Source organism: Mugil cephalus, chromosome 1, assembly GCF_022458985.1.
Source record: "Mugil cephalus isolate CIBA_MC_2020 chromosome 1, CIBA_Mcephalus_1.1, whole genome shotgun sequence".
NCBI classification, from domain to species: Eukaryota; Metazoa; Chordata; class Actinopteri; order Mugiliformes; family Mugilidae; genus Mugil; species Mugil cephalus.
In genome coordinates, this window is record NC_061770.1 from 49,859,688 (window position 1) to 49,887,477 (window position 27,790).

General features: G+C 38.7%; 2 protein-coding genes across 4 annotated transcripts; both read right to left on the reverse strand.

The window, feature by feature from the left end:
• Positions 1-10,026: 10,026 nt before the first annotated feature.
• Positions 10,027-13,825, reverse strand: LOC125018252 (sterile alpha motif domain-containing protein 9-like). The gene is made up of 2 exons (XM_047602043.1): positions 13,808-13,825; positions 10,027-12,573 (listed from the first exon to the last, which is right to left on the reverse strand). The coding sequence occupies exon 2, from the start codon at positions 12,529-12,531 to the stop codon at positions 10,354-10,356; it is 2,178 nt and encodes a 725-aa protein (XP_047457999.1). The 5' UTR covers positions 12,532-12,573; positions 13,808-13,825; the 3' UTR covers positions 10,027-10,353.
• Positions 13,826-17,297: 3,472 nt separating this feature from the next.
• LOC125018263 (macrophage mannose receptor 1-like) lies at positions 17,298-27,790 on the reverse strand. 3 transcript variants are annotated; one of them, XM_047602064.1, is made up of 8 exons: positions 27,576-27,790; positions 25,657-25,709; positions 25,524-25,562; positions 24,229-24,573; positions 22,014-22,358; positions 21,837-21,928; positions 21,534-21,647; positions 20,398-21,157 (listed from the first exon to the last, which is right to left on the reverse strand). In XM_047602064.1, exons 2-8 carry the CDS (start codon positions 25,688-25,690, stop codon positions 21,149-21,151), a joined length of 978 nt encoding a protein of 325 aa, XP_047458020.1. In that variant the 5' UTR covers positions 25,691-25,709; positions 27,576-27,790; the 3' UTR covers positions 20,398-21,148. The 3 variants fall into 3 exon arrangements, with proteins under 3 accessions (XP_047458029.1, XP_047458020.1, XP_047458011.1); XM_047602073.1 differs by lacking the exons at positions 20,398-21,157; positions 27,576-27,790 and adding an exon at positions 17,298-17,370 and having other exon boundaries at positions 25,657-25,819; XM_047602055.1 differs by lacking the exon at positions 27,576-27,790 and having other exon boundaries at positions 25,657-25,819.

Here is a 27,790-nt window from a genome sequence, read left to right on the forward strand (position 1 = left end):
TACACAAAAGACTTTAAGACCTCACAACTACAAATCATCAAATCATACAATAGAAAATGAAAAAAACAAACCAAAAAAATAAAGTAATAAAAAAATTACAGACAAAAAGATTAATGGACCAAGAACCCAGGACAGGCATCAGATTAAGAACAGTATTTAAGCTAAATGAGTACATGTCTGATTCATTTTTGACCAATGTATTGTTTTTTGAGTAAGTGGTCTGATGTGAGTGGTGGAGGAATGTGTTCCTCTTACTGATACGACCATTTAAGAAAATTTAGTCCTGTGCCAAGGTACATTTCAATCACCTCTAGTTACAGCTCTTGTTCTTTTTTTTTTTTTTTTTTTTTTTTCCTCTGGATGAATTCATTCAGTGGTGTTGGGGCAAGAGCATTTAAAAATATTATATGTATGTGATTTGAATTAACCTTGATTGAGGTTTTAATGTACTTTCTTTTGTGTGTGTCCACGTTTTAAAACAGTAATTTAAATGTGTGAAAATATCATGGCATGCAGATGGACTTTAACTAGGGTGAAGAGGGTAGCTGCACATAGCTAAACGGGGCTGCACATATTCTTAACAAACACATTCATATTCAACATTATTAACTCCGTATTTTGTAAGTAATAGAAAGAAATGATTACCTGTTTGAAGTTCAGTAGGTTTGTGGTTGTCTAAAGAACAGATAGCATATTTATAAGCTGTTAGAAACACGCCTCCTACATACTTTTCATTCTTACATCTTGAATAAGCCTAGTGTCTCATTGCATTGGGTGTCGTTTCTCCTTGGTGATGTTAGACGTCATTTGTTGTTATGTAGTCTTTCTTGAGAAATGAAAACCAAGTGCTGCCTGTTTTCCTATAAATGTGCTCTTTACCAGCAGGTCTTATTTTGCATGATTCAAATTTCAAGATGAGTACAGCTTTGTCACAGATCCAAAACAACGATTGTGCTTGTAATGTTAAATATATATATTCTTCTACTATTATTCAGTAGCACTTTTTACAGTTCTGACATAACACTTGTTATATTTATTGCTAATGAGATTCTAGGTCACAGTTTTTCTAAGTCTAAAAACATATGGTAGTGTCAAAGGATCATATATTTATCAACCACACACTGACCGATACATACTTTAATATTAGCAGTGACTTAAGTACAGTTGTAATATATCAACTGAGAATCATTACTCTGCTCAACATGTAGAGCAGATTCCTGATTAAGTTCATGATAACTGCTCTAACAAACTTAGTTTTCAGCCTTTAGTGGCAAAATAATCTGATAGTTCCTTCAGGAATTATTAGAGCACAAATTAACAGCACTAGAGTGAGTATTCTGTTTGTGACATGTTTCCAATCACAAATCCAAATGAAAGCCAACACCAGTATGTACCTAGTGGGTAAATAAGGAGCTTGTGGCTTGTAGGTTCTTGGTATCTTGGTACTATAGTCATTAAAATTCATCCTCTGGCAAACCTAAAATCTGACCCAAATTTTACAGCACCCCATCCTTTTAAGAGATATACTTAAAAATAAAAATGACATGGTGGACTTAGAAGAAAGGTCATGTGTTTATTACTGTGAGGAAGATTCATTGATGGGGAACCCTGAATTTCTGCACCATGTTTGAGAGTAATCATTTTCAGGAACCTACTTAATAATATAGATATACTGGGCACATGAGTTATGAAGTTAGACCATTCATCCCTCAACCAATGAGATGTTATAAATGCCAGAAGTATGGACATATAGTGGCAGTTTCTTCAAGAGAAAACAAAGAGGTGGAAGATGTGCGGGGAATCTGGAGTATGGAAAGGTCAATTCAATTCAATTCAGTTTTATTTATATAGCGCCAATAACAATACAAATTGTCTCAAGACACTTTACAAAAACCAGCCTGCAACCTCCAGAGCAAGCCTGAGGGTGACAGTGGCAAGGAAAAACTCCCTTTTAACAGGAAGGAACCTTGAGCAGAACCCAGCTCATATGGAGGGACCCATCTGCTGAAGGCCAGCCGGGTACTGTGAAAAGGGAGCTAAACTGAAGAACTGCAATTGTGGGGGATAGCATGCTTTGGCCTATAGAGGATGTGAAGCAGGTAAGAAGGTTGCAGCAGTATAGCCAAGAGTCTCCCAGGGAGTATCATATGCAGAAGCGGTGAATAAAGTGGGGACAACTTAGCAAGATTACAAAACAATGAGAGTGGAGAGTCGCAATAGATCATGTGGGTGATGGTTAAAAATAAAGGAGGATGCTCTAATAGTGAGTAAGAATGACTTTGTCTTGCGCAAGGTGGAATTGATCAACTGTTCGGCTCAAACAAGAAACAAAATGGAAAAGACTGAAATCACTGTGAAGGCAGCGTAGACATATGTTAGCATTAAGGGGCTGAGCTGGGAAACTGTCAAGGAAGTGTTAGCTGCAGAAACTCCTAACTATCAAGCGTGGGTTGGTGACTCCTCATGGTCCTAACCATCCTACAGGGGCATGCCAGGGGTCTTTTTGTCAGAATTATCTGAAACACCACATGTAATTTGTATCCAAGAGACATGGTTAAAGCCACAGTGGAACTTTAGAATAAATGATTATGTTGCTATGAGAAATGATAGGGAGAGTACATAAATTATAATTTGGAAAAAGTAAGCAAAGAGCATGAATCATTTGTAATCAACATAGGGATAGGGAGGAGCATTGTGGCTGTAGTTAATAATTATAACACTGGGAATAGACTAAGCAAGGACAATCTAAATGAGGCAAGTGGACAGATGCACGTTTAAATATTATGAGTATGAGTATGAGAGTTGGTCTGCATTAATGATGGAAGGGGTAAAAGATATTATAACTCACTGAATATATAAAGTGTTACTGACTTAGCTCTTACATGTTCTGAAATGGCAAGAGTGAGCACTTAGGAAGTGTTAAATCAGTCAGCACTAGAGAGTGATCACTATACGGCAGTACGTTTGGAGTTGACCCAAGTCAGGATAGTGAACAAAAACTGTCAAAGTGGAAATTGGAAGGAGCTGACTGGGAAGCATTCAGGGTCATCAGTGATGGTGGAATGAGGATTAGCAAAGCAATAAAATGAAGAAATAGAGCATTCAGACAGCTGAAAAACATCATACACTAGATACATTAATACAGTATAGAAAAGCACAAGCAATAGTCTGAAAAACTAAGATTGGCAAAGAACACACACTGGAAGCAATACTGCAGTAAGACAGGGAGAGAAACACAGTTAAAAGACATATGGGGAATGATAAGGAAAATGAATGGATTAAAAAGTAATGCCAGTGCTACAGGTAGGAAGTTAAGCTGCAGTTGGTACCGATAGACCAGAGGTTCTGGCAAAAGCTTTTGTAAAGATTCATAGTTCTGAAAACTTATCTACAAAAGCAAAGAATTGTAGATAAAAGACAATGGAACATAATCCAGGAATAAGAAACAGAAGACCATCATTAGGGGAGGTTATAGATACATCATTTGATTTGTTTGAGCTAAAGAAAGCATAACATAGAAAGAATAGCTAATGCAAAACAGACATCACCGGGGAAGGACATATGTCCTATATGTTAGCACACATGAGTGATAGAGCACTGAGGGTGGTGTTAAAATGGTTCAGTAGAATATGGGATACGGGCAAAATACCAGCAAATTGGAAGGAATTGGTAATTATTCCAATACCAAAACCAGGGAAAGACCCATCAAATCCATCAAATTACAGGTCTATTGCACTTACATCCATCGCAGCTGAGGAAAACTATGGAGCCCTTAAGCGGAGCCTTAACACACACACACACACACACACACACACACACACACACACACACACACACACACACAGCAGCCACTTGATACCTGCATACTGGAAACAATCACTTTAAACCTTAAACCAACTGGAAGCAGGAAAATGTTTTTTTCTTTTATATTCACCCCTTGAAGTCAAATATCACCCTAACCAAGTTGGAAGCTGCTATTGCTCCAACACTGCCCAAACATTTCTATTGCTGCCTTGGATTTCTGGATGTGCTGAAGTGTCACTGCTGTGGGACAAACATTTTGCTGCATACGCATGACACGAAATTGGGTAAATATGTTAATATAGACAGACAGGTGATGAGGGTGATGATAATGAGCTGCTGTTTGGAAGAACCAAGATGAACTGAACTGAGAAGATTCACCCCTTCACCCAATCCACTCCTTGGCAGGCCTCAAAAGTAAAAGCTTTATCCCTTGTGGTGTAGTGGTGTGGTAGGATTTGTTTACTTTATTATTCTGAGATTCTGAACTTAAAGGAACACTGACAAAAACTATATTGAACCACTACCAGTAGAAATTGTGTTACTGTTTTGCTTTATTATTTTGCTCATTGTTTTCCTTGACTTCAAGTATTTTCTATTGTATGTACAACGGGTAAAATAAGTATTGAACACATCACAATTTTTCATAGTAAACATATTTTTCACCAGGTGGTGGATACAACCCAAGAAGAAAGCAAAGAAATCAAAACAAATAAATTCACAAATTAACTTATGTGTAATAATGTAAAATAACAGAGGGGAAAAGTACTGAATACACGCAGAGGGAGGTGGAAAAAGGCATGGAAAGCCAAGACACCAGCTGAAATCTATCAGTGATCAGAAAGTCATCCTCCCCCTTGTCAGTGCAAATATATATCAGCTGGTTCAGTCCAAACTGATGGCCTAAAAGCAAAGAACTCAAGACCTTCCCAACCTTATTGTTGTAAACATTCTGATGGCATTGGTTACAGAAGGATTTCTAAACTTCTGAATGCTCCAGTGAGCAATGTTGGGGCCAGAATCTTGAAGTAAAAAGAACATCATTAGACCATAAACTGATCACGACCAAGATTTCTGAGGAGTGAAAAGAATTATCAGAAGAGTTGTCCAAGAGTCCAGGACCACTTGTGGAGAGTTTCAGAAAGACTTGGAATTAGCAGGTACAATTGTTTCAAAGAGAAAAATAAGCCACGACCCGTATGCAAACTCACCACGCAAGACAAGACGTGTCTGAAAAAAAAAGCATGTCGAAGCTCGTTTAAAGTTTGCTGTACAACATTTGGACAAGCCTGTATAGTACTGGGAGAACATGTCAAGTCTGGTCAGATTAGAGCAAAACTGAACTCGTTAGTTGCCATAATACACACCACGTTTTTCTGCATATGGTACTGGCAAACCTCATATAATTGAACTCTCAACTGGACTCAGAGAAAGAAAATAAAGATGCTAGAATGGCCCAGCCAATCACCTGCCTTGAATCCAGTTGAAAATCTATGGAAAGAACTATGGAAAGACTATTTGTGTGGAAGAACGGACTAAAATCACACCAGAACAATGCATGAGACTAGTTTCTCCATACAGGAGGCGTTTGAAGCTGTCATTACCGACGAAAGCTTTTGTACAAAGTAGGGGTGTAACGATTCATCCACTACATCGATGAATCAGTTTATTTTCCTACGATCAAACTACATCGATCTGTGCTCGGCAAGTTGGTTTTCCGGACGACATACATCGATCTAATATCGATTTAAAAGGTAATCAATCGATTGTAACATACTAGGAAATAACGCATTGGATTAAGCACGTCAGAGGATCAGCTTAACGTATTTACTTGAAAAACACTGTAAAACTGGACAAATAAAATTTACAAATTAGTTTTATATACCGAAAACACAGTTATACAAATATGCGTTAGCTTCTGGCTAACATATATGTCAAAATGAATGTATATGCTAATGCTAACATTCGCGTTCACGTCTCCTCACCGCCTCCCCACCTCGTCCCACCAGTGACACACAGTGACCTGAGCAAAAAGAAAACAACCTGATGAAACGTTGGATAATTTAACATGCAGCATCTGTCACCACCATCATGCGATATTGTCAACAGACTAGTGTGTAGTCTAGTGTAGTGTAGTGTAATCAGATAAACTTATCTTTATTAACAGGATATGTGCACCAGTCTTTTAAAACTGCTGTAATTAAACCATTACTTAAAAAACCCACTCTTGACCCAGATGTTTTAGTCAACTATAGGCCAATTTCCAACCTTCCCTTTATCTCTAAAGTTTTGGAAAGTGTTGTTGTCAATCAGTTGTTTGATCATTTAAACAGGAATGGTTTGTTTGAAGAGTTTCAGTCAGGTTTTAGAGCTCATCATAGCACAGAAACAGCTCTGGTTAAAGTTACCAATGATCTCCTCATGGCTTCAGATAATGGACTTGTCTCTATACTTGTCCTGCTAGATCTCAGTGCTGCATTTGACACTATTGATCACAATATTCTACTACAGAGACTTGAAAGTGTGATCAAAATTACAGGAACTGCACTAGACTGGTTTGAATCATATCTGTCAGACAGATTCCAGTTTGTCCATGTAAACAACAACTCTTCTGTATATACCAAAGTAAGCTATGGAGTTCCTCAGGGTTCTGTGCTAGGACCAATATTATTCACATTATACATGCTTCCCTTAGGCAATATTATTAGAAAGCACGGCATAAACTTCCATTGCTACGCAGATGATACCCAGCTATATTTATCCATGAAACCAGATGAAACTAATCCGCTAGTTAAACTCCAAGCATGCCTTAAAGACATAAAGGCTTGGATGACCTGTAATTTTCTACTTTTAAACTCAGACAAATCTGAAGTTATTGTATTTGGCTCTAAACATGTCAGAGATTCATTTCTAATCACCTGCTTTTGTTGGATGGCATTACCTTGGCCTCCAGTACTACTGTGAAAAACCTTGGTGTTATATTTGACCAGGATATGTCCTTTAATTCTCACATAAAGCAGGTGACCAGGACTGCTTTCTTTCACCTTCGTAATATCATCAAAATTAGGAGCATCCTTTCTCAGAGTGATACGGAAAAACTAGTTCATGCATTTGTGTCTTCCAGGCTGGATTATTGTAACTCGTTACTGTCTGTCCAAGTAGCTCTTTAAAAAGCCTCCAATTGATTCAAAACGCTGCAGCAAGAGCACTGACAGGAATTAGCAAGAGAGATCATATTACTCCAGTATTAGCTTCTCTTCATTGGCTCCCTTTAAAATCTAGAATTGAATTTAAAATCCTCCTCCTTACATACAAGGCCCTGAAAGGCCTAGCTCCATCATATATGAAAGACCTCATAGTACCATACTGTCCCAACAGATCACTACGATCTCTAAGTGCAGGTCTGCTTGTGGTTCCTAGAGTTTCTAAAAGTAGAATGGGAGGTAGAGCTTTCAGCTATCAGGCTCCTCTCCTATGGAACCAGCTCCCAGTTTGGGTTCGGGAGGCAGACACAGTCTTCACGTTTAAGGTCAGGCTTAAGACTTTCCTTTTTGACAAAGCTTATAGTTAGGGCTGGAGTTAACCATCCCTTAGTTATGCTGCTATTGGCCTAGGCTGCAGGGGGACGATGCACTGAGGACATGTCCTCTCCTCTTTCTTCTTTGGCTCCTGTCCTCTAATATCTTATCATTTTATTTTCTATCTCTTATAATTTACTAACCACTGTGTCTTACTCTTTCCCCTCCTCTCCCCTTCCCCTCCATCATCTTGTGAGGGTCTCTGGTCTGGAGTGCTGAATATCTGACCTGTGGAGTTTTAAGCTACATCTGCTGCCGTGGCCTCATCAACCAGCCCAGTCTTCATGGTCTGGAGTGCTGTGTATCAGACCTGTGGAGCTCCATAAACTGCATCTGCCCCAGTCATCATGGCCTCCTCCAGTTGTCCACTCCTACCTAGATGAACAATTCACCAACCTGACCATGATTCCTGTTATACTCACAAACTGTCACAGATCATCAGCTATGTGTTATATTACTAGACCCTACATGTTTCCTTCTGCTTGATGTATGTATCTATGACAGAAGTTTATCTTGTTTCTCCTGCTCTTCTTTTGTCTCTATCTTCTCTGTTTCTAACCAGCTGGCCTTCGGCAGATGGGTCCCTCCATATGAGCTTGGTTCTGCTCAAGGTTTCTTTCTATTAAAAGGGAGTTTTTCCTTGCCACCGTCGCCCTCAGGCTTGCTCTGGAGGTTGCAGGCTGGTTTTTGTGAAGCGTCTTGAGACGATTTGTATTGTTATTGGCGCTATATAAATAAAACTGAATTGAATTGAATTGAATAGTGAGAACGTCAGCGTTCAAATGAGATAATAAACAGAAACGGCCATGTGGTGTTCAACTTCTGGGCCATAATAACCTCATTCTTTATTGATAAACCGAGCGCCTTCCAGCGGATTGAGACACTTGAGGAAGTTTAAAAAGTGACGGTAACCGGTAGATTAAATGCCCCAAAGAATAGATACTGAGCAAGATAGTTATCTGTTGGCGGCCCGACACTCCTAAATGGATGTAGAGTAAACACTGAGTAGGTATTTATTTCAGTCACACTGGTTTAATTTTTGGCTAAAAAGTTACGGAATCAATTTCAAGTCACTGAATCGTTTCGTTTCCGAAACATTTCGGATCGTATCATTCTAAATGAACCAAAATCGTCCTTGAATTGTATCGGCAACCATGAATCGTGAATCGAATCGTTGTTTAAACGAATCGTTACACCCCTAGTACGAAGTATTAAATATCAGTAAGTGTGTTCAATGCTTTTTCCCTCTGTTATTTTACATTATTACATATAACTTAATTTCTGAACTTATTTGTTTTGGTTTCTTTCTGTGTATGGATTACTTGGGTTGTTACCAACACCTGGTGAAAATTTCAAAATATGTTTACTATGAAAAATTGTGACGTGTTCAATACTTATTTTACCTGCTGTATATTCAATATAATACCAGTAACATCCGTTCTGTGTCCTGTGTTTCATTAATCCTCACATGGCTCCAAGAGTCGAACCTTACACTAGGTTCGACTCTAGCCCTACGTTATCCTCCTGCTGATGGTAGCCTAACATATCATTATAACTATATATCTCTATCTCATATGTATTATGCAGTGTATTATGCATTATATACTATGAGTATTCTATTCTATTTTTAGCATTTTAACTAATAAGTATATTTACAAAAATGTATTAATAGTCGTTAAAAGGGTTCATAATTAAAAGTGAAGTTCAGCTCAAAAAAGACATGAGCTCCCTGTAAAGCAGCAAATTTCAACATGGAAAAATAACTGTCTTGAAGTAAATTGAATGTATGCCATCCTTTTTATTTGGGTTAAGTTTAGAGGTATTTATTCTAGTATTAATCATGTTATTTTCTTCTTCTTATTATTATTATTATTTTCATTTCTTCTTTTTCTTCCATAAGTCATCTCCCCTCAGATTCTCAGATTCATCTTGTGACCCTTTAAGGGAACCACTGTGCTGAACTGTATACCAATATAGTATAATATTTTTACATAACCTTATTGCCTCTTTTACTTACGAGTAAAGAATCAATGTACTTCTTCCAGTAGGCTGCTAGGTATGATTGAAAGACAATTCTGTAGTGTTTTAAGTTATTGTTTATTTTTTGTACCATACAACATATATGCATTTACCAAGCAGAAGGTGTAAAGAATGAAAAAATAAACATAGGTCTAATTCCTAGTTTGTCATATGCCAGCGAAATAACTCATAGACGTAATTTTTTAAGAAAAAATAAACATTGCCCCATTGCCCTTATAACCAACACGTTGTAACATTGTAAAATTGTAATGTACATGCAAAATTGGGAAAAAAAAAAAAATACTTAAATAAACAGTATTATAATTTTTCTCGAAACATTGAATTATTTACCTTATAACCAACACATTGTAAAACTGTAATTTTGGAAATTTGGGAAAAAATGGGTAAAAAAGAAAAGAAAAAAAAGACTTAAATAACCAATGCCTGGGGAGATGAATAAAATATCATACATTAAAAAAAAAAAAGACCTCCCTGTCCCATCCCACCCATCAAGTGCGTAGACGCATTTTAGATCTGATATTTCCAACTGTACATGAAGGCAGCAAACCTCAGCACATTATCTGGTCCTTTCAAGCCTTCGTTCAGATCTTCAAAAAAACACAAAGAAAATAATTAAACTTAAATTTATTGCCAGAACTATTGGATACATTGGATTGATTGATTACAGGCACACAAACATCAACCCACAGAATTTCATAAAACTCTAAATTTTCTTGTGAGCGCACTTAGTTTTTAGACAGACTTTGTCATTTAGACAAATTTGTATAATCCAAGAGGTCCCAAATCCAAAGTGAATAAAAAAATACTTATCTGCCCAAAAATAACATATAACTTTGCATCTGTTTAAATGACTATCACAGTAAGTGTACCAAACCTATGAAGCTAATATCCAGTGCGTCTTTATTACACCTTTATCCAAGGTGTCCATGGATGATTATTGTTCACTGTGAGGGGCCCCCACTCTGAAGACCACAGGACCCTGAATGGTGAAGCCAAGGTAGTAAAGCATGGTGCTCAGTGGTCTTTCATCTGCTTCGTCCTCTACTCTGGCCTTTATTTTCTTCCCTCCTGCCAAAACAAACACTTCCTCCTGCTCCTCCAGTGTCATAGAAGAGTTGCATGGCTCCACCTGGACTGGAAGAAGCATCTCTTTGATTTGTGAGTTCTGCCACACTTCCCCTTTGATCCACATATCATGAAACAGCCTCATTTTCTTCTTCTGTTGTTGACTTTCCTCTTCATCTGTTTGAGTATCTAGCTCCTTCTTTAGTTGTTCTCTTTCATCTTCTTCATCAGTTTGAGCTTCTAACTTGTCCAAAACCATTGTTTCCACCACCACATCCAGCTTCGATTTGTGAATCCATCTGCTCAGTCCGGAGCCTTTTCCCAGAAAAAACAGAGGCAACAGGTAACGGCCCCGAAGGTACTTGGCATACTTGGCCCTCGCAAATTCTTCCTTCATGAGTGTCACAATATCTTGTAGGTCAGGGTCAGACATGAGATCAGGAGATGGCTGTGCAGCCTCTCCTCCTGTGTCTTGGTCCTCATCAGTGTTCACATCCTCCCAGGTTTTGTCTTGTGATCCGTCCTCCTCTGTGGCCTCTAGTTCAGGTTCTTGCTTGACCTCAACATCCTCTTCTTGCTTGACCTCAACAGGCTCTTCAGGCCAAAACAACAACAGAACCAAAAGGTAAAACTCAGGGCTTCTACACCCCACCTCGCACAGGAATTTGTGAATGACTGTTTGGAGTTCTTGGACCGGACTGAGTGAAGCAGAATCAGGCTCCTTGTTGCTCAAGACGATGTTGGAGAGGATGTACCTCTCTGCCACTTTGACATCATCAACATTTGTCTCATACATAGTTTTTAACTCGTCCCGGATTTGCTGTAAATCGTTCTCAGTCTCCTGAAATCGAGCACGGCTTCCCTTTGAGGAGAAAAGGCCACGATCCAGACAGTTGAGAAGACCTGGGAAGCTGGTGGATTCAGCTGCTGTTTTGCCAGTGTAATATTCATAACACAGTGCAACGTCCCTCCAGAAGTAATCTGGCTCAAAGGTTTTCATATCAGGCTTGGAGTAGGTCAGGTACCATTCAAAGAAGTCAAACTTGTCTTCTACTTCCTTTTGTAAGTTTGGATAAGAAGCTGCAGCACGTGTTTTACCAAGTTTTTTAAAGACTATCTTTGCCACTTGAATGAAGCCAAAAAGGCCTCTGTTGTTGAAGGAATCTGAAGTGCTTACAACACCAGGTGTGCCCTCCATCTCTGGGCCCTCTTCCCTCTCAGCTTTCTCCTCCACATCTTTAAATGCTGAATAGGCCTTTTCTGCTATTTCCTCAACATCCCTCTGATCACTGACTCTCCTCAATAAATTGTTTTTATGAATTTGTCCAAGAGTGTCAGCCACATATGAGTTGTTTGGAGCTCTTCTGATAGCTTCCTGTGCCCATTCTTCAGTCTTGTTATAGTCACCACTCTCTAGATAATATAGACGAGCAATGGTTTGTGGAAAATTTGGGTTCTGTCCGAAAGTATCTGATGCCATTTCCAAGACAGAAAGAGCCTGATGAAAGTCCTGATTCTCACATATATCAAGGATTAAACTGGAGAACTTGGCTTTACCATGCTCTCCCATTTCTCTCTTTGTTAACAGATCTTTGATGAATTGGACCATATCTTCGGTCTCGTTGTTACAAAATGAGCGGAAGAATTGCCTCGCTGTACGGCCCCTGGAAATATTCAAGTCAGCCAGTAGCTCCACAGCGCTCTTTGCGATCTCTGGGTGAATCATACAAACTCTTCCAGGGAGTGGACCAGACATTTTGATGAAGACAGTAAAAGGCTTCATTCTTTCTTCAAAGGGGGGGCCTCCATGGATGGGATCAGGTGGTCCAAGGATGCGTTGACACTCATCCATCGTGATGTAGGAGTCAGGGACGTACGCATTCAAGAGAGCCAGAAACGAGAAGAGTTTTGTGTTGGGGGCCTGTCGATGATCTTTTATATACTGTTTAAGTGTTTCTTTACAACTATTAAATTCCATCCTTGACTCTTCCTCAACATTCACAACACTATCATCTGGGGTCACAGTTTGTGTTGAGTTGTGCTCCATTGCAATATGAAGATGAATGATTGTTCAGCAGTGTCCAAATGCCTGAGAAGGTGAGGAGAAGAGTGTGATGATCATCGCTTAATCTCAAGAATTTATCATTTCATTATATATTGTCTTTTTTTATCCAGTCTTTTTTTCCCCCAAACAGATTAGTGTAAATGTGGTGCAAATACCCAGAGGAGGACTTTAGTGGTAGCTAACTGTTTCTGAAGAGCCATTGTTAAGTTTTCAGTGAAATATTTCATTAACTAGGATATATTGGCCTAAACCGTGGTGTAGATTGGTGTGTGACGTGGTTTGGCTTTTATTACAACCCAGTCTCATGAGACTGGGTTGTTTATTGAAGACATGTGATTTTCCTGTAGTGTCACTGTGAGATTGTCACTTTTTTCCTGGAGGATAGGTAGGATTTATGATAGACTGCCCTAAAATTTGTTTCACTTATACAATGTATCCAGAGGATGAATCTTACTGATTTAGTGTTGATTTTTCCAGAGGTGTTTTTTTTTCTTTGTTGTCCATTTGTAACAGATGGATTGTGTCATTTAGAATTTAATCCCAGTGGGTTAGAGGTTTACATACACTCAGCTGACTCTGTCCTCAGAGATCTGGAAATGGCTTTAGGAGCTTCTGCTGATTATCATTTGAATCAACGAGCAGTGAACCTGTGGATGTATTTTAAGACCTAGCTGCAAACTGCCAACCTCAATAGGGATTATTCTGTCAACATCTACAAATGTAATTACAAACTATTCTCAGCATTTATTTACTTATTGATAGTTAGAATTTCAGAAATATAAGAAAATATAAGTAACAGTTATTTAAAAAAGTAGCGCTTGTTCTCATTATTCATCTCATTATTTACTGCAGATTTTAAAGTATTATTAAATAAAACATTACATAAGACTAACAAAACTTTTATGGTAGCTAACCTATAATTTCAGTTCTCATGCAATGTGGCTTTCTAACCTGAGGACCAAGAAAAGAAATTACTAACAACAAGAGGTTCACAAGAGCGTATGAACAGACAAAAAATCACAACTAATCAAACCTTGCCTCCATAAACTGAAACAGTCCACATAATTATTCCTTATGTGATGTTATGTTAATATTATTACAGTGATCTATTAACAGCCAATTCAATGAATTTAGTAGAAAGAAACTATTATTAGTAATAGTGATGAACAGTAGTCTGGTAAAGTAACTGCACATATACTTAAACACATTGTATTCAACATTATTAAATCCATATTTTGTAATAGAAAGAAATGATTACCTGTTTGAAGTTCAGTAGGTTTGTGGTCGTCTAAAGAATATTTATAAGCTGTTTGAGACACGCCTCCTACATACTTTTCATTCTTATATCTTGGATAAGTCATAGTGTCTCATTGTGTTGGGTGTCAGTTGTGTTGATGTACTGTTTCTTGAGAAATGAAAACCAAAGGCTGCCTGCTTTCCTGTAAATGGGCTCTTTACCAGCAGGTCTTATTTTGCATGATTCAAATTTCAAGACAAGTACAACATTGTCACATAAGTTAGATCCACTTCTGACTTTGCTTCTAGCTCATGACATACAGTCTTTCTAAGTCTAACAATACATGGTAGACTGAGAAGGAGATGAAATTATCAAACACACACTGACGGATAGATGCGTTTGTATTGGTAGTGCATTACATGCTGTTTTAGTGAAACCTAAAGTAGATGTTGAGAAATGTTATCAAAAAAACAAAACAAAAAAAAACCTCACAAACAGTGAGGAATAAATTATATTCTCAGAATGCTAAACTGACACGGTGAGGTGGGTTTGTTGCAGGCCTTGGACTGCAACATGTACTGTGGAACTCCAGACTTCCTGGCAGGACGGAAATTTCATTACACTGCAATGTTCATAGACACACACACACACAAAAATTCAAACTTGGGCTTGGATTGAAGAGATTATATTTTCTGTTTTTTCTTTTTCTTTTTTCTGTCAAATACTTATTAATGACATTACATCGTCAATATCAACTGAAGGTTGTCAGAGTCTGTCCTTCTATAACTGTAATTGTGATAACATTCAGATAATTGATAATTTGATAAGTTGGGGCGATGTGTATCTCTTAGGAGGCATGAAGTGTGTGGGTGGAGGGGGTCTGAGAGATATTGCAGGGCCATGGACTGGAGGGGTCTGAATAGATTACGTACCTAAGTTCAGTAGGTTTGTGGTTGTCTAAAGAACAGATAGAATATTTATAAGCTGTTTGAGACACGTCTCCTACATACTTTTCATTCTTATATCTTGGATAAGTCATAATGTCTCATTGTGTTGGTTGTCAGTTGTGTTGATGTACTGAAATGAAAACCAAAGGCTGCCTGCTTTCCTGTAAATGGGCTCTTTACCAGCAGGTCTTATTTTGCATGATTCAAATTTCAAGACAAGTACAACATTGTCACATAAGTTAGATCCACTACTGACTTTGCTTCTAGCTCATGACATACAGTCTTTCTAAGTCTAACAATACATGGTAGACTGAGAAGGAGATAAAATTATCAAACACACACTGACGGATAGATGCGTTTGTATTGGCAGTGCATTACATGCTGTTTTAGTGAAACCTAAAGTAGATGTTGAGAAATGTTAAGAAATTAAAAAGAAAGGTGCTCATACTGACACCACAAGAGAATTCATGGCAAAGAAGTTGTTAACCACTTAACATTAAGATCGACCCTCTAGTCACTTTTAATATCTGTAAACATTTTAGTGAAATCTTCATTGAGATAGGAAGCAGCCTCAAAAATAAAATCCTAAAATGCACAAGATGCAAGATACAGTAGAAAATCGATAAAAAGATAGTAAGTGGATACTCAGTAAACATTGGCCTGACATAAAATAGATTTCAAATTGCATGAATTATACTAAACACAAACCATACTATTTGTGACCAATGAACAGATAACTCTCCACAACCTCAATGATAAAGTATAATGTGAATGCAGTCTTATGCTATTCAATGTCAAGAATTTTACCAGTTCCACTATGCTGTTACCAAACCGTATGATTATATAATGGAGCTACTGTATTGATTATCTCTTCAGTCTCACGAAGTAACACTCTGGACTTCGATGCATAATTGTGATAACTGGAGACCGTGAGTACAGCCCTTCCCTACTTCCTTGTTCTTCGGGTTTTAAATTTGAATTTCAACTGGCTCAGTGGGACGAAACAATTTTATCGGAAAGCTATTTTTATCTTCTCTTCTGTTTACATGCTTGGCAGTAACTACAAATACTAATCAACCAACTATCATTCTGTCTCTAAGACAAGTAAGTGTAACAAAGGGTTTTACACTATAAAATCCGTTTATGAAAATTAAAGGGGAACCATAGCCTTACAATGTGAAGTTAGTTACATTCATTCATTCATTTACATTTACTTCACTGACCAGTGACGATCAGTCAGTGTGCACATACACACACAGAGCAGTGATCTGATGTAAACATTGGTATTAACTGTATAAACTTCATCACCAAAGTCTCCCTCATTAACACACCTGTCACCTGTCGCCTCAAAAAAAAACGGAGGGAACATGACCTCAAAAAATATAAAATGTCCTGATCTCAGTGGGTCTCATCAGCAACGGGGATGATTGTTGTGGACTCTGTCCATCAACGGTGCTGCTGTGGAGATGGTGAGCAGCACCAAGTTCCTGGGTGTGCACGTCACAGAGGACCTCTCCTGGGATACCAACACGGCATCACTGGCCAAGAAGGCTCAACAGCGTGACTACTTCCTCCGCAAACTGAGGAGAGCCAGAGCCCCAGCCCCCATCATGTGCAACGTCTACAGAGGCACCATCGAGAGCATCCTGACCAGCTGCATCACTGTTTGGTACAGAGCCTCCAGCGCACAGTGAGAGCAGCTGAAAGGATAATCTGTGCCTCTCTCTCATCCCTCCAGGACATTTACAACCGCCGACTCACACACAAAGCCCTCTGCATTGTGGGTGATGTCACCCACCCGTCACACAGTTTCCTGAGTCTGCTGCCATCAGGGAGGAGACTGTGGAGTCTGTGGGCCAGGACCAGCAGACTGAGGGACAGCTTCATCCACCAGGCTGTCAGAAAAACTGAACTCTCTACCTGCTCTGACCCCCTCCCCCCGCTGCTCACCAACTCACACTAACCAAGGACTCTTCACGCCCCCCACCCCACAACACACACCACTACTGGACAAGTGAGGTCCTCACTTTGCACTAATGTCCTTAATCTGATGGTATAAAACCCACCAACTCATGCACACACACACTCTCATTAGCCATCGGCAACATAAGAATGTATATACATCCCTGAAATCACACAAGTCAATTCAATAACAACAAATTTTACACCAAATGAAGATGTAAACCATGCACTGCTAGGATTCAAGGACTAGTATTGACAAACTTGGTTTGCACCAAACTTGACAATTATTTTTTATAGATTTTTTTTAAAATCAGCTGTATGAAATTGACTCTCTTATATTTCACACCCTATTTATGTTACATTCCATTAATAAGTAATTATTGTGTAAGACTACATTGATCAGTTTGCAGGTTTTGTCCCATGTGTTCTGTGTTTAATTTCAATCTTCTTTTCCCTGATTACACAACTTCCAAACCCATTTTAACTTTGTTGCCTTATCATGCACAAAATCTGTTCAAGTGTCAACAACATGTAATTAACTCTGATCGTATCTCTTAACTATTCGTTTTCTACTGCAGCTCAAAGCTCACCTGGAGAGACTAGCGCTGCCTCAAACATCACCATAGGACAGCTGAGCATTGGCAGAGTGGAAGCAGTGACTCCTGGTGGTTACTTCTGAAAATACAACAGATGCCCATTAGAGAAATGTGATTTTAACATTTTCTTTAAGTAACTATGTCAAATTTCCACTTAAATTATTGTTCATGTGTCCTCCATGTTCACGATTACTGGAAAAAGTCATGTCATATGTCTCGTGTTGGTCGTGCCTGTAAAATGATAAATTTACGCTGTGCAGTTGCAAAGTTTTTAAAACTTTAAATGCAGAGATTTAAGGAGGAACTACTGTAGAATATGTGTTTTGAATTCTCTTACCTGGTTTATTACAGAAAAGTGCTGTGACTGTACACTGTACCGCACACGCTTACTTAATGTATGCACGATACAAATTCTGCTTGGTTTTGTGTATTATTATTATTGTAGTGGATTATAAAGATATATTATTTAAATGATGCATGAATGATAGATGGTGATTATGGTCTGTCTCTGCACAAGTACAAGAAAGCGTCAGCGTTCTCCCTTTTTAATATGAAGTTAAAAGTGTATTAAGGTGGAATCTGAAAAGAAATAATAATGTTCTATCAATTAACAGCACTAAGTTTTAAACATACCTGCTGTGATGTAGTGGGTCTGCTGCCAAACACCAACAGAACTCTGTGGGCTGGGTCAAACAGCAGGACAGAATTTCCTCTCGGGGGTCAACATAGTATATCAAAAAAACAAAACAAAACAAAAAAAAAAACTCACAAACAGTGAGGAATAAATTATATTCTCAGAATGCTAAACTGACACGGTGAGGTGGGTTTGTTGCAGGCCTTGGACTGCAACACGTACTGTGGAACTCCAGACTTTCTGGCAGGACGGAAATTTCATTACACTGCAATGTTCATAGACACACACACACACAAAAATTCCAACTTGGGCTTGGATTGAAGAGATAATATTTTCTTTTTTTTCTTTTTCTTTTTTCTGTCAAATACTTATTAATGACATTACATCGTCAATATCAACTGAAGGTTGTCAGAGTCTGTCCTTCTATAACTGTAATTGTGATAACATTCAGATAATTGATAATTTGATAAGTTGGGGCGATGTGTATCTCTTAGGAGGCATGGAGTGTGTGGGTGGAGGAGGTCTGAGAGATATTGCAGGGCCATGGACTGGAGGGGTCTGAATTGATTACGTACCTAAGTTCAGTAGGTTTGTGGTTGTCTAAAGAACAGATAGCATATTTATAAGCTGTTTGAGACACGCCTCCTACATACTTTTCATTCTTATATCTTGGATAAGTCATAGTGTCTCATTGTGTTGGGTGTCGTTCCTCCTTGTTGATCTTGGGTGTCAGTTGTGTTGATGTACTGTTTCTTGAGAAATGAAAACCAAGTGCTGCCTGCTTTCCTGTAAATAGACTCTTTACGAGCAGGTCTTGTTTTGCATGATTCAAATTTCAAGACGAGTACAGCATTGTCACATAAGTTAGATCCACTACTGACTTTGCTTCTTGCTCATGACATACAGTCTTTCTACGTCTAACAATATACACTAGACTCAGAAGGGGATAAAATTATGAAATATATACTGACTGATTGATACTTTTGAATTAGCAGTGCGTTGCATTTTTCAGAGTACGTTGACTTTTATAAAATATGAACTTGAAATAGAATAGAAATCTTAAACTCTAAGGAGCAGATTTGAATGTTTGTGTTTATTATGCTCCCTTCAGGATGAACCTTTGCCCACTTGAACACCTTGGATACCAACTATTAATTATTATCCTGTTACTATAGTGTGATCTTCCCCATTGTGTTATCAATCTTCTCACCTAACTCTTGATAAGAAAACAGCATCCTAAAATGTCAAAATCCCTCTGAAAATGAGGTTATAGAACCTAACCTCCTAACCCTAATCCCATTTCCTATAATACACTATGGGTCTCTCTCATAAAAGGTGCCCCAAATATACAGCATCTCACCAAGTATTGTGTTTTAACCTCTGTCGCCATCTGTGATAAACCAGTTACAGACAAAAGGCTGTCTGTTTTTAAACTCAGCATCAATCCACTGATGAAAGCTCTCACTTCTTAAGTCCTCCCTAATTATTAGGGTTGGTTTAATCTCAGTTTCTGAAAGAGGTAGTGCTTCTGTCAGACCACACCCACTTCTCCACCTTCATTCTCTACTAATGCTCTCTATCAGTTGCATTTGCTCCTCCATGTTGTCTAAATGTGGCTTGGTGGTTAGCACTGATTCCTCGCAGCAAGAAGGTCTGGAACAGTCTTCCCTCCACAAAAAGGTGTCCTACATACTCTTGTTTTAAAGGAAACCTCAAACAATGGCTTAAAACTAGCCAAAAGTGTGACCACTGACCAGACTTACTTGAATGATTATTTGCCTATTGTGTTGTTCTAATGCTGTTGTATCATTTCTATGCTGTCTGAACTGTGATCCATATTTTATCTATTTGTTGTATTGTGTTATCCTGACTGTGTAGTGCTGTGTAGCAAATTAGCAGAATATTGATAGCACAATTACAGTCAGTTAGCTGGATAGTCACAAGATAATATTTGATAGTTAGTATCCAAGGTGTTGAAGAGAGCAAAGGTTCATCCACCAGGGAGCAGAATAAACTGCTGAAACATTATACAATGGAGCGATGTAACACATCAAAATCATTGAGCAAATTCCTGCCATACAAAGAAGTAATGGCATTTAAAAGCGAGTTTCAGCAGATTGGATGACATCCATGATTTTGTGACATGTAGGCAGATGACCAGCGATCTGAGTGGAAGCTGAGTAGATGGTGTAGTGCTGAGATATAGCTTAGTATCATCAGCGTAGCAGTGGAAATTGAGTCGTGGTGGTGAATGACCTGACTGAGGGGCAAGTAGACGGTGAAGTAGAGGTCCAAGGACAGAGCCTTGAGGCACACCTTGACTGACTGGGATAGGTTGGGAGTTGAAGTAGTTGAGGGTGACGAACTGTGTCTTGACTTGAAACCAGCTGAGAGCTGAAATTGTTTACCAAGGTTGTCAGAGAGGCAATTGAGGAGGGTGGAGTGGGAGACAGAATGAACAAATAACTAATATTATGGTGAATAAATGTTTAATATTAATAATAAATAAACACAATGTACATGTAGATGCAGATTGTGTGCATGGAATATAATATGGAAAACATCATGGAACATAATATGTTAATATAAATGAAAGCATAGACATGAATACGAAATAAATAAACACACTGCTTTATACAGCACAGCTATAATATGAGCAGTCTCAGTAATTTAATTTTAGCCTGAAGTTTCCCTGGTAAACCAAATTTTTGTGGGGGAATTTCAGTATGGAGTCACTCTGTCCAAAGTTCATCATGCCCAGCAAATATTTTAGCAGGACAATCAAATTGTTTGGGCAGGTTTTCATTTTCAGAAGCTGGGACACCGTTAAAAGATGAAGGTGAAGAATAGGAAGGCCCTAAAAATACACCAATAAACTTGGAAAACTGACTTCATTTTTATTTAGTTTTTCTAACAGAGAATAGAAAAAGTCTGGAAATAAAGGGGGGATGATCAGAGCATTTTCTTCAGTTGCCTCCAGCTCAAGAAACCCTTCAAACTGAAACTCTGCCTATCTCCAGGACCTTTCTTGAAGACTTTGTGGATCTATTGAATAACCTTGGACTTGGAAAAATGATAGTGAGAGAGGATTCATTACAAATGCTCACAATCCTTATCTGAGTGGATTCTACCTATCACTACACTTTTTCTTTTTTTGGCATTTCTTTCTGTAGCGATTGAAACACGACCCAGATCCAAATTTTGAGAAGTACCACACCAGGCTTTAACAACCCTGTGAGGAGAGAGAACAAAAGCTTTGAGAAAATCACTGTTCTGATAAAAAAAAAAAGGCTGTACATGTAATGTGAGTCAGTAGGAGATGAACCTATAACGATCAGGCATAAAATTATGACCACCTCCCTAATATTGTGTAGGCCCTTGTACCTCCAAAACAGTTGTGACTCATCAGAGAATGGAGGGTTAATAGTGGGCACCTTTGGGTCCTATGAGTTAAGGGAAGGGGCTTCTGTGGATCATCCCACAGATACTTAATCAGTTTGGGATCTAGTGATTTTAGAGGCCTGTGATTTTAATGTTGTGGCTGATCAATGTAGATCTATACATACAATAACCTACTTGCGGCCTGATTTTGACAGAGCTACTCTTACCTGTCTTCCCGAGACCCTCATCTGCTTCTGACGTTGGAAGATGAGTCCATGTTTGTCCCCTTGCCAACCAAGCTTGATATCAGTCACACCCTGTTGTCTTAGGTTTATCTCCAACTTAGGTCAAACAAAAAGACAACTCTGTTTTTATTATCACTGTCATACTCTCCAGTTGCATATAACATCATGTGTAATGTGTAAATTATTCTGAAAATGAAACTATTCTAAAAAATAAAAATAAAAACTAATAATAGAAGTTCTAGTTTTAATGATTTGAATGAATCACGTTGTCAATTATTTTTGTACCTTTGTCAGCAGGACATCAGTGGCTGTGAAATCATTGAGATCCACATCAGAGTGCACCGTTACCCTTATAAACTTCTTCCTTAATTTGAGGCCTGCGGAATCCAAACAGTGTCAGAATGAGTCACTAAAACAAAGAACGATATCATTTAAAAAGAATTTGGCATTTCAGAAACGCACCTCCTTCACACAAAAACGTGACCTTATTGTCACAAACAGCTGCAACCCAGCGTTTCTGCTGAGTCCATGCAACCGCAGAACAGTTTCCCAGACCAGGCCTCCCTGTCAGCCAGTACCTGAAGGAGGTTTCTCTTCCATCCGACCAGTACCAGGAGTCTTTAAAGAGTCCAATCCACGTAGTGGTCATACTGGCATCGACCCACTTGGCTAAGCTGAATACTTGTGAGTTGTCCCCCTCTGACCCTATGTAGGCCAGGTCAATGTACTTGGCTCTGCAGAGCTCTTGACTGTCCACCCAGTTTCGTTTGCTTGTGTAATACACAAATCTTTTCTTTCCATCCCGACCTAAAAAACATAGGTGAATTTCACAGATTAATATAAAATAAAAAACAGGGAACATGAAAGCAGACAGACAACATCCTATGTTACGTAGCTGTAGTTTGAAGGGTTACTGTTTCGCAAGATAGCCTCTCTTATCCTCTTCACCAAATAATAGGAGGACGGTCCCACAGATAAGGCATAGAGGCATCCAACCTACAGCCCCTTTGTTGTGACTAGTTGAATTCCAATGAGGCTGACAGCCTGTCTCTCTAAGGTTTTCTCCATTCTAGGACAGAATCTACTGTATAAAACTGAAAGCAAACTCGCTATGGTCAGTCGATTCTGTACTTGCTGTAGTGCATGTATTGGCTCCAGACTCCAGTGACTCAGTCGTACTTGATAAAAGAATTTCCATAACAGTGACACAGGGCACAACTGTGAACAGTTTAAATGATTGTGTCTTTCATGCCCATACCACATATGTTAAAAGGCCTATGTTAACCCTACACCAAATCTAATGACTAAAGAAAGAAAGAACAGTAGGAATGAAACTTTTTTTTTTTAACTTAAAATCCAGTGTTTGGAGAAAACAACCACATAATATCTAATGCATAATTTAAATTTCAAAGAAATAATAATATTCAAGCCGAAGTCCCGATTCCGTCTTTCAAAATTTTAATTTAATTTAATACTGTCTTTTTTTCCCAGTTGGGTTCATTGTTGTTTCTACTTCCTGCTCCACGTTCTACTTGTTGCTTCACTTTCAACAATATCTGCAGAAATTTCAATAAAAGTACAAATGTTTGTATCTCTGAACCTCCTCAGTTAACCTTCGCTTCATGTGTTCCATCTTTATTGATCCAAGTAAATCATTTTAAAAATTGTGGAGATGGAGAAGCAGCCAGAGGCAGAAAGCAGAGCAGACAGATGACTAGATGCAGTTTTATTATTATTTTTGGATGTCATTTTTATGACTGATCAAAACGAACGGTCCGATGGTGAATGTTAGCATCTGGGAGCTCACAGAGTGGCTCCTAGCAACCTTTCCACATTAACAAGCCCAGCTGAAATTTCTGACAAATCACAGAATCGTTGTTGAACACCTCATGAGAAAAAAGTTCTGCCGGCTGCATCAAATTGAAATGAAATGAACGAATGAATGAAATGAATGCAATCTCTGGGTCATGTGAATTTCTATAAATCTCATAGCAAATATAACAAAATGACATGACATCCACATCAGCCTCAGGAAAGAATTTAGTATGAGTTAAAAGATCACCAATCCTGTTATGGTTATATATGTGATGAAGTGACTGGACACTGAATGTCCCTAGGATAAATAAAGTATGTCCATCTATTTCAGTGTTAGTTACAATATTAGCATTGCTAAAAAAAATAAAATAATAAAATAAATAAATGTTATTGGGTTTTAAGGGGTTAAGTGAGGCCTTTCTGCTTTGCTGCAGCTTTCTCACAGACTAGGACACATCCAGATAACACACAAGCCAGATAAAGCCAATTGGCTACACATGACACAGACGAGGCAGCGCTCCTCCCTTTTGTATGGGCGGAGCCTAGGTAGAACAAGGTCACTGTGTCTGATTGGATGAGGGCTTTGTTTTTTTCTACCATTAATAGGATAGGCTTTAGTCTCAGCGCTGAATCAATACCTATTCTCTGTGTACCAAATAAATAACCTAAATGTGACAAATTGTTGCGTGATTTGTGCATAGATGGACTATCCTTTCCAAAAGGTATAAAGGTCCTGGGCTGAAGGAGAGGAAAATATCCTCCTCGACAATGTGTTTGAATAAAGTTCGACTTTGCTTCCTGTATTAATAATGACGGTGTATAAGAACTGTCAAATTTGAATCCTGAGCCTTAAATTACTCACGTTCGTAACACACAAAATCTTGTATGTCTAGGCATGAAACGTCATTCCACAAGCTCGTGTTGCTCATCTCCGCACACCGTTCTTGCTCTCCGTGGTTGTTGGGCTCATCTTGGTTCCACTTGATGAACGCTGCCAAGCCGCTCCCATCGGACCACATCCATCTGGCATAGCCACCTTTTTGAAGACCGATCCAGGTATTTGTCACATGACTTCCCAGGGTGTTTACCAGCCTTTTTTGATCATCCATGTTGTTCACTGTGGCCAGGTCGGTATACTTAAGTCTGCAGAAGCTCTGGGCCTCATACCAGGTTAAGGATTCATTGATGAGGTGGTACTGCTCAGGTGCTTTAGGAAAAGACATTGCGATATATTTACAGTATATAAAAATGTTTTGCCTATCTTCTTTAAAAAAAAAAAAAAAAAAAAAAAAAAAAAAAATATATATATATATATATATATATATATATATACCCGTATTTTCCGGACTATAGGGCGCACCTCAATATAAGCCGTTTTGTTGTTTTTTTTTAAATGGAAATGTACATATATAAGCCACTGATATCTACTGAACTGATGAGTTTAACTGAACATAACTGAACTGATCAGTTTCCGGACGGTGCCTGTAACATAAAAGTAAAAGTGCTGATCAAACAAAACAGAAAAGTTATTGGTTTATTCATCCTCCTCCTGCGCACTGAAACCACTGAAGTCATCTTCTTCAGTGTCGGAGTTAACAGCCTCAGAAGAGCTTCGTCACATACTAATTAATATATGAACCATTATGTGTACCAAAAATTTTAAAACATAGAAGACAAATTCATTAAATTATAATAATTGGTAAACGCATGTTTCTATTTTTATGTACCATTTCCTTAATTCCTTTCTTTACTTACGTTACCATAGAATTGTCAGATGCATTGTCATTATTTTTTATTTGTTTATATACTTTGTGTGTGTGTACTTTTTATTTTTATTCATTTTTTATTAGGACAGCTTTGGTCCTCCATAGAGTCTAAGTATTTTTTGGTCAAGTCTAGTTTAAATGTGCAAATAAAATTAATAATATAACATACAATAATAATCAGTTCTGTCAGCTAATATTATTGGTCAAAGTACATGTATGTTCTTCTGTTTAAAATGGTATTTTTTATTTTTTTATGAACTTCATTTCATGAATCAAATCTAAAGCTTAAGTGATGTCAGGGCTCACTCTTACAAGTAAGAGACTGGCTCCGCTGAGACTGATTTAATAGACAACATTAACAAAAACCTCTTAACTCATTTTGGGTACTTACCCAGCTGAGTAGTGATCCTCAGAAACCAAAGAAGAATCCCTGTGAAGTCAGTGCTGTTAGTTTTATGTCATTTAAGACATTCAAGTCAATACTATAGAAACTGCCACTCTAGTAAGTTCTTAATTGCACCTACCAATGAAGGGAAAAACTCTCTGTTGCTGAACCATTTATGCTGTTATTGTTATTCTAAAAAAAAGAAAAGAAGACACATGTAGAAAGTAAGAAAAAGACTTGCATTAAAATAATTCATCTGTATGACACCACGCACCTTGTCTGTTTAGCCTTACCCTAAACCCAGTCCATGTTTATGTGTATGTAAAAACAGTTTTCCATCTTATGCAAGATGGATGTGGGGGGGGGGGGGGGGGGGGGGTGTTGGGCTACCAAATTTGCTTATCCATGGTCCAGTGGTCTTCTGGCAAGTTCATTTGGTTGCCCACCTTTGTTTTTGCGTCACTTATCAGCAACCCTGCTTTTCCAGGCTTGGCATGCTTCCTCCTAACGTCTAAGGTACCAGCATAACATTATTTCACTGTATACTGTGAATGCCTAAAGATATCTCATCTCATCTTCTACTACCGCTTATCCCCACTGGGGACGAACACCCTGGATAGGTTGTGGATTGTTGTGGACAGGTTATATATATCCACCTAGTGTGGATTTATTCAATTTTCTCTGTTGCAGGGTCAGGGTCAATCTTCCTCCGACTTTTGCTCGCCCCAGACTCTGTGTCCTCCGTCTTTTTATACTGAGGTCGTTCTGGTATAGCTTGGACTAAAGTTTTGGATCATTATCTTGCTGTAGGATAAAGCCCTGATTCTATAGACACTGTAGATATGTAGATCTCACAATAGAATGGAGTTAAGTCCTCTCAGCGCTCACTGATGATGTCACATTCCATGAGTAAGTCACTGATGATGTCACAGTCCTACGGTTCCTCAGCATTCCACAGGGGTATTCATGGTTTCAGTGACGTCACGTTTTTGTTGCGGCCGCCATCTTTAGGACCTAGCGCCACCACCCGGTCCCAGAGAAAAATGGCCAGTCAAACGGCAAATGCGCATCTTTCACCTTCCAAAAAACAACGCTATTTAAAGAAAATTGGTATTTTGGCTTTCGATCCCTACTCAATTGCCCTTGGAATGCTAATTCCCCTTCAATCCCCCCTGGTCACCGAGGTAAAACTTTATCACCTGGAGGACCAAAAAGTGATTGTGATCATGGGAAAGGTAAGTTATGTATTTATTTACTACTTTACGAGCTTTCTGGCCGATTAAAACTACCACAAACGTTACATTTGCTAGCTTGTTTTTGGCTAGCTAAGTGTTTATTTACCAATATATTCGCTGCTATGTGGCTGCTATGTAAAAGTAATGGTTGCGAGGTCATTGTATCTGTGTCAGTGTATCATTGATACAGGTTGAGAGGTCGTTTTAACCAACCCATGGTTCTTATAATAGATCAACGAACCAACATCATTATAATTGATGGCAAAATACCCCACTGCGCTTAATGAAAGGATCGTTATTGCAATGTAGTATTCTTGCTGACATACTAAGCCTACGTTTCGTGTTTTTTTTTTTTTAAACTGCAGGTAAAACATTCACAGAGCCTGACCGTGACCCCACACACCCCTGTAAGGCAGGCTTTGGAGAGGTGGGCTCTGGTGCAGCAGCCCTCATGTATTCAGTCCTAGCTGCTCTTGACATCAGAAATGGACAGGCTTGCACACAGAAGCCCTGTGATGGACTCAGTCAAGTCAGAGGGGGTTCCTTATGAAGAACTTCGAAACATCAGCTTTTCTCTTAAAGAGCCCTGACACATTCCAGCTCCTGGTCCTGACATTAGACCATCGTATGAGGGGCGCCAGAAATTCTTTCAGATGCTCCAGGACAGTGAGAATCATGAGTCCAAGCCAAAGAGAAGTGCCATTCTCTCACAAAGAAGTAATCTTAATTATCTGAAACAATACTGAAGCGTTGATTAATATTAAAACTAATATTGCGATTGTTAGCATGCTAACGCTTGGCTACGTACGTAAACATAACTTACTTGAGATGAAGTGGTCAGCACAGAGTCTAGAGTGTTCTGTGGGAGTCCAGTGATCCCTTTTAATGGCAGCGACCCACCTCTGTCTTCTTTCATTGTTTTTGGGGATATTGTAAAACGTAAGTCCTGTATTTTTAGCCTTAGCTCTATCGCAGCCGACTGCACAGCAGATAGACGGCATATTGACAGCGTACTTCCGGTATCTGACGGTCCTAAAG

Bases quoted from the DNA above. Each gene is read 5' to 3' on its own strand.
- LOC125018252 (XM_047602043.1), bottom strand. From the start codon at position 12,531: ATGGAGCACAACTCAACACAAACTGTGACCCCAGATGATAGTGTTGTG.
- LOC125018263 (XM_047602064.1), bottom strand. From the start codon at position 25,690: ATGGTTCAGCAACAGAGAGTTTTTCCCTTCATTG. The intron at 22,359-24,228 runs GTGAGTAATTTA...TATGTTTTTTAG, and splicing joins AGATTTTGTGTGTTACGAAC to GTCGGGATGGAAAGAAAAGA. The intron at 21,648-21,836 runs GTACAAAAATAA...GTTTGACCTAAG, and splicing joins CTGATGTCCTGCTGACAAAG to TTGGAGATAAACCTAAGACA.